General features: G+C 45.7%; 1 protein-coding gene across 1 annotated transcript in view; it reads left to right on the top strand.

Annotated features, from left to right (window-relative positions):
* Positions 1 to 17,971, top strand: part of JMY (junction mediating and regulatory protein, p53 cofactor) — an 89,778-nt gene that overhangs the window by 41,402 nt on the left and 30,405 nt on the right. The window contains exons 3-4 of the mRNA XM_029059223.2: positions 10,735 to 10,885; positions 12,813 to 12,982. Of these exons, the coding sequence (XP_028915056.1) occupies positions 10,735 to 10,885; positions 12,813 to 12,982 (321 nt within the window). The remainder of the gene's footprint in view (positions 1 to 10,734; positions 10,886 to 12,812; positions 12,983 to 17,971) is intronic.

Below are 17,971 nucleotides of genomic sequence, written 5' to 3' on the forward strand. Positions count from 1 at the left end.
ACCTCCTCTGTAAAACGAGGAGTCAATCTTCCACTCTCCAACTTAGATTGTGAGCCCCACGTGGGGCAGAGACTGGATCCACCTGGCTTATCTTGTATCTACCCCAGTGCTTAGTACAGTGCTTTGCCCACTGTAACCTCTTAAATACTCCTTAAAAGAGAATTGTTCAAAATCTGGTCATTTGTGTGAACTTCAGTCGTACTGCCGAAAGATGTTGGTTGCAGACAGGGAGCAGATCAAGTACTGGAGCTCCGGCAAGGACTAATCCATAAATAGCACTGCAGAAGACTCCTGTTTTGGGATGAAAATAATCACACAGGCACCCGCTGAGTTTATGCTGAGTTAAGAAATCAATAGGTGAAGCCTAAGCACCTTTTAAAGAGTCAAATGGGGGATCGAGTGTGATAGGATCCATCGTTGATAGTTACTGTTCGACAGGGGACTTACTTTATTTCACCCTGAAACATCACTGCTTTCCTTTGATCAGCTGGGAAGGCTTTGTGAGTTTTTTTAATTTGCCTGGTTCTGTGCTTTTTGCTGTGACAAAGGTTTTTAGGGAGCCGTTTACAGTACCAAAACGATTTGCTTCACTATAGTCATTTATTGGGATTATCTCAAAATCTGGCAGTAAGCCATGTGTATAAAAGGGATGTGGGTTTTTTTTTTTTCCCAAAGATGTCTCCCAGGGTTGCAGTTTCGTTGAGGACTCTGGGCTTGATTTGGTTGTTCAAAGTTCAGAATTCTTACTCAGGGGACATGTAAAGCAGGTGAGCAAAAGTCTTTTTAATTTGGAAATCCATCATCCAGCATTTTATTAAAGAAAAGGAGGGGCTCTTGTCGCACGAGGGAAAATTAACATGCCATCCTTGGAGGAAAAGTGTTAAAATTAGGTCTGAAGTTTTGTGGGAAGACTTTTAGTGCTCCCAGTTCTTTGGAATGTGGGGGTTACTTTTTAGCAAAATTTGATGCTAAAAATACAAAACAAGAGCCCTCAAGTTGCAGCACTCCTTCTACCATACCCTACACGTGAATGCACTTAGCCATTTTTGCAGACACCTTTGGCATACTATGGCCGAACAGCATTGCGTTGTCAGATCCTTGTTTCCCCGTTTTCCAAAATCACCCAAACGCGTAGTGAAAACTTGTCACAGTGAAACTGTACTTAGATTATTCAGCCCCGTTCAAGAGCATGTCTGTAGTTCCTGTACTAAAGATTTCCCAGTATGCTACCGAGTTCCTTTCCTAACTTGGCAACTTGGAGCTGTGAATTTTGGTCAGCTAGAACGTTATTAAAATCGACGACATCTGTGTTTTTCGTGGCAGCTCTAGAAAGAAAACAGCGCCTGTTTCAAGCCTGTAAAAGTATGTGTTAGTGTAAGGGAACTTGGATGAGGAGCCTGGTTTTGAAAAGATAGCCCGCTGGGCTCAGAGTTATTTACTCTTAACTGAACCTCTTGCTTAGTTACCGAGATGTGTCAGGAAAGAAATTTGGGAAATAGTTCCCATCTTCCGTGGGAGCCAGAGCTGAGGGCTCTCTGATGCTATAATGAAATAAATAGACAAACGGAACCTGTGGATGGTGGTGTGATAGAAATAAATTCTTGTTACCTCAGAACGAGTGCTGACCTTTATACCTTGGAGCCCACAGGGCATAGAGTGTCTTTAATCATCCAGAGGACAGATGAATTGATTGACAATCTATTGAGTCTCCATGCTTTTTTCATAAAGCGGAAATGATTGATGCTTCATCTACCACTACTCAGAGCCAAAAAGAGGGCCTCAACCACTAATATAATTCAGCTACACAGGTCGGATAGTAAACCAGGATTTTAGTGCAGGCTCTGGCTAGTAGGCAGAGGATAAAGCCTGGGAGGTGTTGGAGCGGTACAGCAGATCGGGAAGACCAGTAAGGCGGGGAGTGGGGGAAAAGGCAGGGAAAGCTGCGTGAATCAAAAAGCTAACAGGACAGAAAAAAAAAAGATAGGGCCAAAAAAAATATACCGGGGGGAAAAGAACAAAGGAATCAATCTCAGGAAGCAAAGGAAATAAAGTCCCCCAAATAAGAGAAGAATTTTTTTTTAAAAAGTACATTCATCCCACTGACTAGCAAGAGAGAAGGTCATGCAAACGAGGTAGATTGTCATAGTGAATTAATTGCCGCCTGAAACTATATCTAGAAAAAGAATTCTTTTTCTTAAAAAAGAAAATAAAAACGCTCATAATTTACAAACAAAACCCCTGAAAATCAAGGAATGATGAAAAAATCTGTAAAAGTGTAATGAAGGACTACATTATTTAAAGTAACAAAAATAGAAAAATGAGGCAAAAGCATATTATGGAGTAGTCATTTGTTTTCTATTTTTTTAAACCACCGAGCTTTCTGGTACAATCCTTTAATTTCACATGCAACAATCATCTGGTAGATACATGAATCATGAATACTACAAAAATCAATCAGTTGTTAGTTGAACAATTAGAGCTGCCAACAGGATATGTTGGTTGTTATTTTAAGTCATTAACTAGGGTTAATAGATGTTCTCTAGGGCCATGACAGGGTTCTTTATTCTCCAAGACCTGATACTCCATTCTTTCAAGACTTTAATGGAAAGTCACAATATATGACTTAATTTTTAAAAGGAAATGATCCTCTTCTAGGTTGATTCCCTCCCCCCCCCCCCATTTAGAAAGGAGCCGCCTTTTAGCCACATCAAAAAAATTCCAGTGGGTATATTTCTTTCCTCGTAGGCTGGAAAGGATTTGAATAGAAAACCCATCACTTGGGTTTGGTCCTGTTTCTCTTTGGTAATACAGTTGCTTAAAGCTGCAGTTCGTGGGTTGGTGCTCATTCCTGCCCGGACTCACGGTAAGCTGTTCAAACCCATTGGCAGTTAGGAGGACAAACATGTAGATCAAAATAAAACACAGTCATACCTCATGCTACGTCTTTCAGTCGTTCAGCACTTTTATTTATTTTCCAAAACACTTTTCCATCATTTAGCCATCTCACCCTCACAGCAACATATGAGGAAGGGAGAGGTGTTATCCCCATTTAACGGGTTAGGCAACGGAGGTCCAGAGAGGGTGAGTGACTCTCCCAAGGTCCTACAACAGGCCTGAGGCAAACCTCGAACTAAAGAACCCCCAGGTACCTGGCTGCCAGATCCATGCTCTGGCTCCATAAAAGGAAGTTAATTCTTTAAATTCATCTTTGTTCTTTATTTTCTTTTTTGAAAATAGTATTTAAGCCCTTACTACATGCCAGACATTGTACAAAATAACCAAGTGGGACTCAGTCTGTGCCCCACATGGGGCTCAGAGTCTTAACCTCCATTTTAAAGATAAAGTAACTGAGGCACAGAGGATCATAGCGACTTGCCCAAGGTCAAACAACAGATAAATGGCAGATCTGGGATGAGAATCCAGGTCCTCCCAGACACATGCCCTTTCCGCTAAGCCGTGCTGTTTCTCAAATTGGTCTCTTTCTGAGGTTAGTTTAAATTTGATGCTTCAAACAGGGCCTTATCAAATGGGTCCCGGGGTTTGGTAAATACACGAAATTGGGTCTCAGAGACTTTGTGTCTTCTGAAGTCATGTTATGTGAGATTTGACCATCTCACCCTCTTCCTGGTGCTGGGATAGTGAGAACTGTAATGAACTTAAAACCCTGCTGAGACTGGCCGTAGAAACATACCCCAATTTAGACTTTTTCCGCAAAGATAGATGCCTTTGGAAGATAAGGTTTTTCAGAGGATAAAATCTTGTAACTATATTTCATTGCTTACATAAGTCTTGAGAAGGTTTTACAATAACACCCTTGTCTCAGAATTTCACTCAAGTTTTAATAACTCTTCCAAATCCAGGGTATCAGAGTTTAGGATTAAGCTTGATAAATATCTGCTAATACCTTTCCCACTATGCAATTTGCAAGATAGCTTACTGGATAGAATAATCCCTTTCAGAAGGATCATTTATACCTACTTAGGTGGGTTAGAGGGTTAGTTTTGAGCTTTAATGATTTTGTGTACTTAAAATGAATATTATGGTTCTGATTTTTTTATATCTGCTGATGATTAGCATTCGGTTAAAAATTTCAAAAGACTCATACTACAATTCATACAAAGCTTTAAGTAGTTCTGAACTCAAGTGGAATATAAGAAATTTGAAAAACCGGATTTGAAGAACCAAATTTCAAACCCCTAAAATGGGAACTGAGGTCACTGATGGAAGTACAAGCTCATCATGGGCAGGGAACATGTCTACCCGCAGTGTTATATTGTACTCTCCCAAGAGCTTAGTAAGTGTGTTCTACCCAAAGTAAGCACTCTATAAATACCATTAACTGACTGAAAGGAGAGATTGGAGGGAAAATAAGGCAAGCATAAGGCTGAGAAGGGTTGTGAGACTGATTTTTCCTTCAGAGTAATGATTGAAATTTCCTTACTGGGAAAACGATGCTGGAAATGGTAAAAGAGCTCTGTGGGCAGCAGATCTGTCTATTTCTTGATGGTAGTGCCGCACTTCTGCATCTGATGTGCGGCAAAGATCAAGTTTCCTGGTCCTGACGACGATCTGGGAGAGCTGAAAAACAGTTAGTTGTTCCGGGAAGACGTGGGCTGGGGTCTACGCCGGCCACGAAGAGAGATCCCGGGATCCTCTCTCTTGCTCTTCTTCTGGAAGGTGATGATAACGGGAGCCCTTTGGAAACTGGCATGTCCTCGCTATTCCAAAGCATGTTCGGGCTTTAAGTGAAATATCTCCTCCCAGCTTGCAGAGACATTGGCAGATGTCTAGGAGTGAGAGGATAGGAATGGGCACAGGGATATGGAGTGATAGCTGGAAGGAGCCTTGGGGCCGAGGGCTTTTTTAAAATGAGGGACCCTTGCCAATTTTCAAAGGCAGAGGAGAACGGGCTGTTAAAAGATTCAGAGTTTGAAGATGGCAGTTGGGGAAGGGAGGAGAATGAGGGAGTGATTTTAGGAGTTGAGGAGGGCAGTTTAAAGAGCAGGTGGGTGATCTTTCAGGAGGCAGATGGGAAGCAAGAGTCGACGATCGTGGGGTGATTGGGGGGGTCTGGGGACAACCAATGGGTTAAGGAGGATGTGATGTTCTTACCATCACTTGAGGGGTGCACAGAGTCCATGGTGTTGTGTGGATCTGCATGGTCCTGTCAGATCAGCAGCTGTGGCCTGCCCATACTTCTCATCCAGGTCCTTGAGCAGCTTTTGTTGACCACAACCTCAGTCAAAATCTTTATCCTCAAACATTTCTGAGTGGCATCACCCCCGTGATGCTTCTTTGATGTATCATTCCACTTTCCTTTTTACTCTCCATCTTCCCTATTTTTGAGGAAGGGGGTGGTCATTTTTACTTTTGAATATAAAATTTTGGAGAACCAAAGATGTCACGTGACATCTTATTTTGGGAATCAGTTCTATCCTTCCATCTTGAAGATGATCTTTGAGTTGAAGGTAACCGCGGCATGACACGTGGAAAAAAGGCCTGGCGCCTTAGAGGAGTGAAAGAATGGGACGCAGATGGAAAAGGGTTGCATGGTATGGGGCGATGCTCTGTCTGCGGTTGTGACCCTCTCTTCTCTCCTCCGACAATCGGCTAGAATGTGTTGGCCCACCCTCCTTCCCCAGGAGTGGGCAGAAATCCCAAATAACCCAGCCCAGGACTTGCCCTCCACTGTGACCCTGGGCCTCAAGTCAGTAGCCAAGGCCAGGACCATCCCCGTCCTCCTGTCTAACTCTGCGGCCTCCCACCTCTGCCCACCCCATACTCAGCCTCCTGGAAAAGTTGTGATCGTGTGTAAATATCCCGATACTCTCCCTTTCCCTTTATCTGTGATTGATTTTAATGGCTGCTCCCCTCTGTAGACCGTAAGCTCCTTGAGGGCAGGGATCAAGTTTAGCAGCTCTCAATCTACCAATGGTATTTATTGAGCACTTACTGCGGGCAGAGCACTGTACCGAGCCCTCGGGAGAGCACATTATCTCAGAGTTGGTAGACAAGTTCCCTGCCCACGATGAGCTTTATAACAGAGTTGGTAGATGCATTCTCTGCCCCCAGTGAAATTCCAGTCGAGGGGGGAAAGAGACATTAATATAAAGCAGTAATTTGCAGATATGTCCATAAGTGCTGTGGGTCTGACCAAATGCCCAGATGTCATGGATCTGAGTGCGTAGATGATGCAGAAGCCAGGGAGAAGAGGGCTTAATTGGGGAAGACTTCTTGGAGATGTGACTTTAATGAGGCTTTAAGGGTGGGGAGAATGGTATTCTGGCATCGATGGAGAGGGAGGAAGTTCCAGGCCAGAGGGCGGACGTGGGAAAGGGGTCGGCGGTGAGATGAGATCGGGGCACCTGGAGCAAGCTGGCGCTAGAGGAGTGGAGTGTGTGGGCTGGGCTGAAAGTAGGAGATTAGTGAGGAGAGGTGGGAGGCGGGGTGCTGATCGAGTGCTTCGTAGCTGATGTAAGGAGTTTCTGTTGGGTGCAGAGGTGGATGGGCAACCCCTGGAGGTTTTTGAAGAATGGGGAGATGTGTACTTAACGACTGTTGAGTAAAATGATCCGGGCAGCCGAGTGAAGTATGGTCTGGAGCGGGGAGAGAGAGGAGGCAGGAAGGTCAGCAAGGAGGCAGATGCATTAGTCAAACAGGGAGCGGATAAATGCATAGATTATCCAGTACAAGTTTGGATGGAGAGGGAAGGGAGGATTTTAGCAATGTTGTGAAGGCTAGAACTGACAGGATTTGGTGACAGATTGAATATGTGGGTTATATGAGAGAGGTGAGGTGAGGACAACTCCCAAGATTACAGGCTTGTGATTTGGGAGGATAATGGTGGTTTTTTACAGGAATGGGAAAAACAGTGGCTGGACAGGTTTTGGGTGAGAAGATAAAGAGTTTTGCTTTGGACGTGCTTAGTTGGAGGTGTTGGCAGCAATCCAAGTAATAATAATAATAATAATTGTAGTATTTGTTAAGCCCTTACTATGCATTAGGCACTGTTCTAAGCGCTGGGGTGGAAACAAGCATATCGGTTTGTCCCACGTGGGGCTCACAGTCTCACTCCCCATTTTATAAGTGAGGTAACTGAGGCATAGAGAAGTGAAGTGACTTGCCCCAGGCCCCCTGACCGACAAGGGATGAAGCCAGGATTAGAACCCAAGACCTTATGACTCCCAGGCCCGTGCTCTGTCCACTAGGCCATGCTAGTACAACTCTCTTTTAATGTCCTCTTCCAAGTGCTTAGTACACTGCTCTGCATATAGTAAGTGCACACTAAATGCCATTGAATGTCTGATTGATTTGATCTGAGTGGTAGTGAGATGAGGAATGAAATTTTCCCTCTCACTGTTGTTCCTGTCCTGCATTTTTACCTCTTATTTTTTTTCCCCCGTCCATCTTGTTCTTCCTTCTTTTACCCTGCAGGCTCCATATAGGTCAGAGCTGGGTCTGAATTAATCACTTATATTTTTCCCAGCACTTAGAACAGTGCTTAACATAGGGTAAACACCTAATCGATATTATTACTGACTGACGGGTTAAGTCGCTTTGGCATCTGTGGTGGATTCTGGAGCGTCGAAGAGAGAAGTAGATCTCCAAATCGTGTTTGTCTGCCGACCAGGAAACATCCCAGGACAGTGCTGTAGGTTGGTCAGTTGTGAACAGACACATTCTCTTGACGTGGCTTTTATTTCAAGGAACTAACTCCAGCCCCGTTGGTTAAAAAAACATTGGCGATGTGGTAATCCCATTCTTCTGCACTCTATTGTCTGAAATTGCCAGTACATAAAACTGCTCTGATAATAAAGCCTTATGTTCTCCTGCTCCCTTTTAGTGTTCAGTGCACCAGGAACCATTTCCTCTGGGCCTGACTTGTAATAGGATTCCTTAAATTTTTCAAACCTCCAGTGAGATGTTTGATCTGCAGACCTTTAAACGTAACCTGCCAACCTTGACCTCGATGTGTACAAAATGTCCATCCAGCCAGCCACGTTTCACCCTCGTCAGTGCATGGCAAAATCATGAGGAAAATCTGTGCTCAGAAGGTGGAGAGAGGGTGCTAAGAGAGATTATACTATTCCAGGCTATGAAGAAAGAAAATAAACCTTGGTTTAGTCTGTTATTAAAAGACATGGAAAAGATGATCTCGAATTTTTTTTTTTTCTTAGAATGGAAAGGGGACTTGGTGTGCTTAATTCCTTTCAGAATATTTGAGTTCAGCAGTGATGACAAGAGGCATTAATTTTATTATTATCAAAAGTGCTGGAGGCAGTCCCACTTAAGTCCTTGTTCTGTTGCACTATTTATCAGTGCAGCTCTGGAGCCTTGGGAGAGAGGCCAGACTACGGTGTTCTGCGGGTGTCGGACAGTAAATCGATCAGTGGAATTTATTGAGCACTTGCTGTGTGTAGAACACCGTACTGAGCACTGATATAGATAAATTATGGATATATAAGTGCTGTGGGGCTGAGGGTCGGAGGAATAAAGGACGCAAATCCACGTGCAAGGGTGACAAGGAAGGGGAGGGGGAAAAGAATAAATGAGAAGGCCTCTTGGAGAGGATGAGGAAATTCAGTCCGTCAAGCACTGGCAGCGCTTGGGCTCAGGAAAGCTGAAGAAAATTCCCACCGAGCCTCATGGGTGTTTCTCAGAAGCTAGCATTTTGATGCAAAAATGATTCGATTTGTTTAGGTATAGGTATCGCTCAGAAGGTATTAAAGTGTATCTCTTGTTTTTAAGACTAGGTCTGCTTTTAGAGAGGAAAAGACTCGAGAGAGTTTTGTTTCCTGATCTACAGGTCCCGCTAGGGTCCAACTGCAGGTCACTGCCCGCGTACTCTCTCAATGAAGCTAGCCGTGCCCTGGGCTCCAACTCCCCAAAGCCCCCTCAGCCCATGAGGATATAGGCGGGAATTCTTGTTCTGACACTTCTTCCCAGACCATTTGCTCTAGCCTCTCTCTGACCCGCCTCGTTCTTCCTACTGCTATAAAGAAACAGCGTGGCACAGTGGAAACCACAGGCTCGGAAGCCAGGAGGTCACGGGTTCTAATCCCGGCTTTGGCACTTGTCTGCTGCGTGACCTCAGGCAAGTCACTTCACTTCCTTGGGCCTCAGGTACCTCATCTGGAAAATGGGGACACTGACTGTGAAGCCCCATGTGGGACAGGGACTGTGTCCAACCCGATTTGCTGGTACCTCCCCAAGCGCTTAGTACCGTGCCCGGCACATAGTAAGCACTTAGCGAATACCATAATAATAATAATTATTATTATTGCTCCTATTTGTAAAAAAAAAAATAATGTAGGCCTGTCAGTCCTCAGGGTTGTCTAATGCTCTTTTTGGGCAGTGACTCTTGCTGCTGCGATGCTTAGCGATAATAATAATGGTATTTGTTAAGCGCTTAGCTATGTGCAGAGCACTGTTCTAAGAGCTGGGGTGGATGCAGGGTCATCAGGTTGTCCCACATGAGGCTCACTATCTTCATCCCCATTTTACAGATGAGGTAACTGAGGCCCAGAGAAGTGACTTGCCCACAGTCACACAGCTGACAAGTGGCAGAGCCGGGATTCGAACCCATGACCGCTGACTCCCAAGCCCGGGCTCTTTCCACTGAGCCACGTATGGTGTTTGTTGAGCACCTACTGACTGAACTAAGTGCTTGAGAAAGTACTACAGAAGCAAAAAACACACCTTCTTGTCCACAAGAGACCTACGTTCTCACGAAGGAGAAGTCGGGCAGCAGGCCCCAGCCTGCCATTCACCCAGTCCAACCTCACCTTGGCTGTTTTTTTCCCCCAGTCAGTCAACAGTATTTATTATGCATTATACTCAATGGACGCTCAGCGAGTCCCATGACTACCGCTCTTCTAAGTCAGTCTTTTCGTTGGCCTCCGTCGGTAGTCTGGGATAGAGTAGCCAAATAACGGCTGAGGCTGGGGATGTTGGCACCTCCCCGCTGCTCGATCGGCTTGCTGCAACCAGCGGCAAAGTTGAGATTTTTCAGCTGTAGCCTCGGGGCTGTGAAATTGCTGGGGCGGTGGGTCCTGGGGCAGGCATCAGTGGCGTCTGCTTCCCTGTGAGGCTGACCCTCTCCACTTCTGCTTCTTGGTGTGTGTCCGTGACAGGGCTGAGATAGGGCTCTCTTGTCTCCCACTCTCCTCACCCCCAGATAGGCAGCACCAGACAGCATTCCCTTAGAGCCAGGTGGGATGGGGGAGGCGGTCCCAGTGGACCACTGGACTGTTTAAATGAGATAATAATAATAATAATGATGGTATTTGTTAAGCGCTTACCATGTGCCAAGCACTGTTGGTAAACACAAGTTAATCAGGTTGCCCTACATGGGGCTCACAGTTTTAATCCCCATTTGACAGATGAGGGAACTGAGGCCCAAAGAAGTTGACTTGCCCCAGGTCACCCAGCAGACAAATGGCGGAGCCGGGATTCAGATTCATTCATTCAGTCGTATTCATTGAGCGCTTACTGTGTGCAGAACACTGTACTAAGTGCTTGAAAAGTACAATTCAGCAACAAATAGAGACAGTCCCTACCCAACAATGGGCTCACAGTCTCTGGATCAAGCTAATTCTAGCTGTTCACACTAGGCCGGGGTCTATCAAAAATTTTTTTTCTCCCCATTATTTTCCATTTTCTAAATGATTGCTGACATAGAAAACGTGGTTGAAAGATTCTGATCTGTTTTTACCCATGTGCCCTTTCCCCAAGATTTCCATGGAGAATGACTACTTGGGTCCCCGAAGGATTGAAAGCCTCCAAAAGGAAGACGCCGACTGGCAGCGCAAGGCCCACCTGGCTGTGTTGTCTATTCAAGATCTCACAGTCAAGTATTTTGAAATAACTGCCAAGGCTCAAAAAGGTAAGCATTCCAGTGGAATGAGAGAGAGTGTGTGTGTGTGGTGGGGGGTGAGTGAGCGTGCATGTGTATCCCACTAAAGAAGGCTCGCTATATTGTGCTGTAGAACCTGTACAACTCTCAAGTTTGTTGGCCTGAAGCATATGGGAGTGATGAGTCAAGTTCATTGACCTTTTAAATTAGACCTCAAAGAGAGTGTGAACCTCTAGGCCTTCCAAGCTTAGAGTCTGCTGCGGAGTATAATTCCCAAGCAGAGTGTCTCCCACGTTTTCCCGAAATTGGTCACGTCTCTGGAAATGAGCTGAACTTAATGTAGCATCTTCTATTTCTGTGGAAACAAGCTACCAGGAAACATTAGTTCTACTCTTTGAAATGCTCCCAGAAATGAATGAAGGCTCTATTGACTGCCATCAAGAAGAAACGATGAGTAGCTTGAAATGAAAGCAATATTTGGCCTTGATCGTCCCCAGCCTCTGGAGGTGATTCGTAACACAAAGCCTTCTCTTTTTCCTCCAAGCGTCCAGTGGAACTAGTTTGTTCAGTCAAGGTTTGCAATAATTCCAAACTGGAAAGCTATGATGCGTAATTTACCACGGATTTTAACTTGTTAACCCCCTTGTCCCATCATGGACCTTGGCACCTAATAAAAGGGGTGGAATGTGAGGCCTTCAGAACTGAGCCTGAAACTTAACAGGGCTGGCTCCGGGCCAGAAACAGAGCCAAGCCAACCAGAGTCTGGCTCAAGGAGAGGAGTTCTGGCCCTCTCAGGACTTTTTACAGTACGCCACAAGGATTTTATTCAGGAATACTGATGCTCCCTTGCAGTATTATTTACCCACGTAGTTCCCTCCTTTGGGTTTCACGTTATTGCCAGCTGAAGAGAGAAGAATATTGTCTAGCAGTTCGTGGTTACACATCATTTTTAACAGGCATAATGAGGGAGTCACCACAATATGTGCGCAGAAATTTCTTCCAGGGGAGGGAGAAGAGGCTGGGAAGTAGGTTGGGCTGGGGGCAGGTGAGAGGGATGTATTCTTCCTTCAACGAGGAGTCACCATCTCTAGCCGGGAGCAGAGGAAATGACACCTCCCCTGCAACTCATCCCGTGCTGGATTGGTGGGGACTTGGCAGGTTTGAAGAGCATTATGTGGGGTGGGGAGATTCACCCTTATTAAGTTCACTGAATATCAATCTCGGCTTCAAGACCGCTTTGCAGCGTGTCCTGCTGGCCCCTAAAGTTCCCCTCCAAACTGAAGGCCTCTGCCCTCGAACCCAACCCCAAAAGTATCTCCCCCATTTAACGGGCACCCGCACTGTCGGGGGAAGGGAGGCCATTGCTTTCATAGAACTGATATCGGGGTCAGAGGGTGGTGAAGCCGTTAGCTTCTCCCTGACGGCTTTGTGGGCAAAGCGGGCAGTCCCTTGGAGCCTGAAAGGTCCGGGAATGAAGCCATGATCTCCGTCAGTCTCACCACCTGCTGTCTACCAGCAGATCCTGGTCCTCACCCTGGCAACCGTGGGGCTGGGGGACGTCCCTTGCCTCTCTCGGGTTCTAGAGCTGGATCCGAGGGGGGTCTCTCACCCCCAGCCCCGTGACCCAGGGGCTTGTTTCCCTTCTGGCTTCTCCCCTGTTAGCTTGGGTTCTGGAGGGGGCATCAGGGATGATGTGGGCGTCACGAGTCGGGGACCACCGCGGCAGCCAGGTGAACCCCCAGGGATCATTGCATCCAGCCATCCAGCATCTGCCGCAGCTCGGTGACCCATCTGGGCCAGCTCTGTGGTCGTCGATCCCTGGCTGACAGCGCAGATTGGGCAGCAGTGGAAGGCAAGGGTCCCTTTCCCTTCCGATCCTTCCCTACCCCCCTCCCTTTCTCTTCCTCCTCTTCCCATCCCTCACCTCCTCTCCCTTCTTTTTTCCTCCCCCCAACAGCTGTTTACGATCGGATGAGAGCAGATCAGAAAAAGTTCGGCAAGGCAGCGTGGGCGGCCGCGGCAGAACGTATGGAAAAGCTCCAGTATGCGGTTTCTAAGGAGACTCTGCAGATGATGAGAGCTAAAGAAATCTGCTTAGAACAGAAGAAACATGCACTCAAAGAAGAGGTAATTTATACCCTAAAATGCTAAAACGTCTTCACTCAGAGGAAGATGATTCTTTAATGCGTTCATCAGGTGCACACAGTAAGCACTCAGTAAATACCATTGATTGGCTGACATTAAAATAAGTTTCCTACGTGCTGGACCTCAGCTATATTCATAGGTCGAGAATTTGGGTTGGTTGTTTTTTTCTTTCTGTTAACAAGCAACCGATTCATGGACGGCTAATAAGTCCCATTCATTCAGAATGGTTTTATGACCGAGTTCTTTCTGGAGTAAAGGCAGTTTTTTCCCCCGAAGAAATGAATCTGGCTCACCCCGCACCTGGAAGGCCCTCCTCTCTGAGAACCAGTCACATGTCCTTGGCAGATCGCCCTAAAAAAGGGGGATCTTTTTAAGAAGTATGGGCACAGCTCTTGATTTGAGCACCGGAACGTAATAATGATAATTACGGAATTTGTCAAGCGCTTACCAGGTGCCAAGCACTGTTCTAAGCACTGAGATCGATACAAGGTAATCAGGTCGTACCCCGGGGGGCTCACAGTCTTCATCCCCATTTTATAGATGAGGTCAGTGAGCCACAGAGAAGTGGCTTGCCCAAGGTCGCACAGCAGGCAAGTGGCAGAGCCGGGATTAGAACCCACATCCTCGGACTCCCAAGCCCGTGCTCTTTCCGCTAAGCCACGCTGCTTCTCATCATTTCAGCAGTGGGGGAGATCAAAGAATCTGTGACAGCAAAGAGGGAGTCTGTCATCTGGGATGTCATAATGGATTTCTGTCGGTGCACTTCTCATTCGCTCATCTTGAAGCGGCTGCCTAAGCATCCCCTTGCAATCTGTCCCTCCAACCATCTCAGACGGGGAGACCGGCAGCCCCGTTTTCTGTGGATTTCATGCCTGAAAACTGTCAGGGCTCCCGATCTGAGATTCCTTGAGAGCCTCACTGATTTCACACCTGGCCTGAAATAGATAATGGGACTTCGGGGGCCAGTGGATAGAACATGGGCCTGGAAGTCAGAAGGGCATGATTTCTAATTCCAGCTCCGCCACTTGTCGGCTGTGTGACCTTGGGCAAGTCGCTTCACTCCCTGTGCCTCAGTTCCCTCATCTGTAAAATGGGGATTAGGACTGTGAGCCCCATGTGGGACAGGACTATGTCCAACCTGGTTATCTTGTATCTACCCCAGGGCTTAGAACAGTGTCTGGCTCATAGTAAGCACTTAACAAATACCGTAATTATTGTTATAATTATTATCCACTGGTAGGTTAGGCTGGGGTTGTGCCTTCAGGATCTCTAGAACTCGGAGTGGTGTGTGTCACATTGACAGCTAATCTCCAGTTCCTTTTCAGTCACGTATCGTTTCCCTGTGTATCCCTGCAGTGGTGGAATTAATCAACTAGTCAATGGGGTTTTTGTTTGGATCCACATCCTTTTCTTTTGTCAATATTTACTTTTCCAGTCACCTCAAGCTTGCTGATTTTTTGATGCAGCGAGCAATTTGGCGGCTCTAAGAATCTGATCGTTTCTTGAGCCCCAGGAACTGGCTAAGTGCTGTAAAGAATATAGTTACAGGCTTTTCTGCCACAACATTGAGGCTAAAGGAGAAGATGACTCAAAAACAGTGCTCGGAGGGAGGTTACAAGGCTGAGCTTCTGCTTCTGAAGCTTGTTTAAGTAGTTTGTATTGGGTTGGGATATTAGAATCACTCTATCGGTTCATTAGTATTTTAAAAGAAACTAATTTTCAATGACTCTGGTTCACTATTCTCAGAAAGACATGGTGACAGAAACACAACGTGATTCTGTTTGACGGTATTCCTGCCCAGAAACGTCTTCATTACGTCCCAATTTATGGATGCGTTCTTCCATGCGCTAAAAATTCATGTTCGGAAAGAATTCCCATAGAATCCCACGTAAACTTTGGGTTGACTTACCCATTTGTTCCAATATGACCCATTATGATCAATGTATGAATAGACTAGAAACCTTAACAAACCTTGGTTTAGTTCACCGACTCTCTGCCGTGAAATTGAAATTCATTCAGTTCATTCAATAGTATTTATTGAGCGCTTACTATTTGCAGAGCACTGTACTAAGCGCTTGGAATGTACAAATCGGCAACAGATATGACACCTGAGGTGTATAAATGTTTCTAATGGGAACAGTATGTGTCCCGTTTTCCGGATTTGTGATTCTGTCCCTCGGATGATGGTAATTATAGGGGCCAGCTGCCGGGGAGTAGGAGGGACACTGCCCCACAGCCTTTTGAACTGTTCTCTCACCCTCACTCACCCTAAGACTCCAAGAAGTCCAGAGTGTTTCCAGTCAGACTGAAATCATAGCTTTGTGGTTGTTTCTTTGAGGTTTGTCCCTTCCCAGTCACCATCCTTTCTGGAATGCCTTGCCGTTTCCGGGTCCTGCCTCGGAATCTAGGTGATATCCCCATACCTTCTGGGGGATGTAGTTTATGAAGGCGGAGTAGGCGGGGGAGGTTCTCTTTCCAATTTCTGTTCAGGAATAGGAAGCAGCCCTCTGCCTCCTGAAAAATGAGGTCCGACTCCCTTTTCCATCCGATCCCTAGGCCCTCCAACAAAAGAAGCTGGAATGGCTGTTTCCAAGACAGCACAACCCACCATAACATCTTTATCCCTTTTCCTCTGCGCCCCCCTGGAACTTGTTCCCATGCCAAGCTTTCCATAAAACTTCATCCTGGGCATCCTTATCATTATAAGGCTTTTATTAGCCCAGGATTTATTTGGAATGGGCCCCGTCACACAGTCTAAACCTGGGTGGAGAAATGAAGTCATCCCCCAATTTTCACTAATAAACCCTCTGCAATACCACAGCCTCGTAAGCTCTGTAAACAGGATTCATGGGAACACACATTCACACACTCATACACACAGAATGACTAACTTTTGGGGAGGCATTTTTAATAAATATTTTAAATACTCTGGACATTACCTAGAACATTCAGTGCTCAAGTATAAAAAAAAGATCTTGCAGAAGACTCCATGATTTATAATAATAATAATTGTGGTATTTTTTAAGCACTTGCTATGTGCCAGTGCTGGGGCAGATACAAGGAAATTGGGTTGGATGCAGTCCCTGTCCCACATGGGGCTCCCTTCCCTCTCCCTTCTCCCCCAGCCCCCACCTGCTGAGAAGAAAAAGCTATGAAAAAGAAAAAGCTATGCCATTTGATCAAGGGGGTGTCAAATTATAGTTGCCCGGTAGCATCAGTGGTCTTCGGTGGGCGGTCACCAGGTGCTCGTGTGTCCTGGTCCCACAGCTGTGTGGACTCAGTGAACGGGAAGCAATCCATACTTGTCTTTCATTGGTTATGGCTAATGATGAGGCCAACATCTCAAACCTGTAGACATTAAATTTGCTTTTCCACGATCCAAGGTACCACCCCCGGGCGGGGCGAAGTGAAGGAGGATACACTGTGTCTGAATTCTACAAGATTTTTTTGAAAATCAACCTTGGGGTGTACACAGAGCGTTGTAAAAGTTTAATGCACTGTTGTTGAAGTAAAGGAAACTCTTTTTGTGCTGATTGAGTAATTCAGGTTAGGATGTGGGATAGTTAATATTCAGAGAATGCTTGTTCTCTCGTCTGTTGCTTTTGTGTACGTGGAGAATCCTAAATCGGTGTCCGGTATACTCAAAGAAGACACCTTCAACGGTGTGTAGGCGTGTGTGCCTCCGAAGGCCAGTTTGGGAACACATTCCTGACTTCGCTGTGTTATGTGTACACACAACAAACATGCAGAGACACAATCTTTTTTTTCGTGTCCTGTTGTATATAGCATTTGGGCTATTTTCAGTTTCCTCTCCTTGAGAAGTAACCGTGGTTTGGGATACACTCCTTGCCCTTCTCTTCAGAAGGCAACTTGTATTTAGAGTATGGATCTCCCCAACATAATTTGTGGGGGTGAGTAGTGGGTTTTCTCTTCTTTATTTGGGGTATAATTGGGATTTCAGTTTCAGATTCTCTCTTTTGCGATCTTCCTGGCACGTTGGCAAATGACTCAAATGCAGGGCTGGTCCGGCCTGCCGGGAACCCGGGAAAATCCGAGGGGGCGGGCAACCGTACGGACACATCGGGCCTCACGTTGCTGCCCCAGATTCAGTCATGTTTATTGAGTGCTTATTGTGTGCACAGCACTGTACTAGGCACATGGGAGAGTAAACTATAATAATAAACAGATATATTCCTTGCCCGCAACGAGCTTACTCGTTGCTCGGCGGCAGGGAGCGTGGAGTGATTCACTCTTCCCTTCCATGCCTGCGCTCACTGGCATTTCCCGGTCGAGATGGTTTAACCAGTTCTCCAGCACCCAGCAGCCTGCTCCTCTCGGTCCAGCTCAAAGAGATGCCTCTTAATCTTGTACCATTTTCAAAACAAAGCAGTCGACCAACTCAAACCTGTGTCTCAAGTCAGAATGGTTGGATGTCTGTAACTCACCTGTTAAAATGCGGGCGTAATATGAGGAATTGGAAAAAAAAAAAAGTGGGTGCTGTTTATTCGAGTTTTGCAGTTAATCATTTGATTTGTATCGTGTGCATTTTTAACTTGACTGTATTCTGTCATAGATGTAGCATTCAGGACATGTATGAAATAAGCAAGTACAAAAGTGAAAACTTGGTTCTAAAATAAGAAAAGATTAAAAAATGCATGGTTCAGGTAGGATTAAAATCAATCGCAAAAATATATGAGAAAGGGGTATAGGAGTGTCTGTTTGATTTAAGTGAAAATCACCTAACTTGCAAGTTTTTAAAAGATTTCACTAGAGTGAGCAGCAATTTTGAAACAAAAGAAGTCCCTTAAATGGTGTAGGGAAGCTTGAGAAGCAGCATGGCTCAGTGGAAAGAGCACGGACTTTGGAGTCAGAGGTCATGAGTTCGAATCCCGGCTCTGCCACTTGTCAGCTGTGTGACTGTGGGCAAGTCACTTAACTTCTCTGTGCCTCAGTTACCTCATCTGTAAAATG

This window comes from Ornithorhynchus anatinus, chromosome 1 (assembly GCF_004115215.2).
Source record: "Ornithorhynchus anatinus isolate Pmale09 chromosome 1, mOrnAna1.pri.v4, whole genome shotgun sequence".
NCBI lineage: Eukaryota > Metazoa > Chordata > Mammalia > Monotremata > Ornithorhynchidae > Ornithorhynchus > Ornithorhynchus anatinus.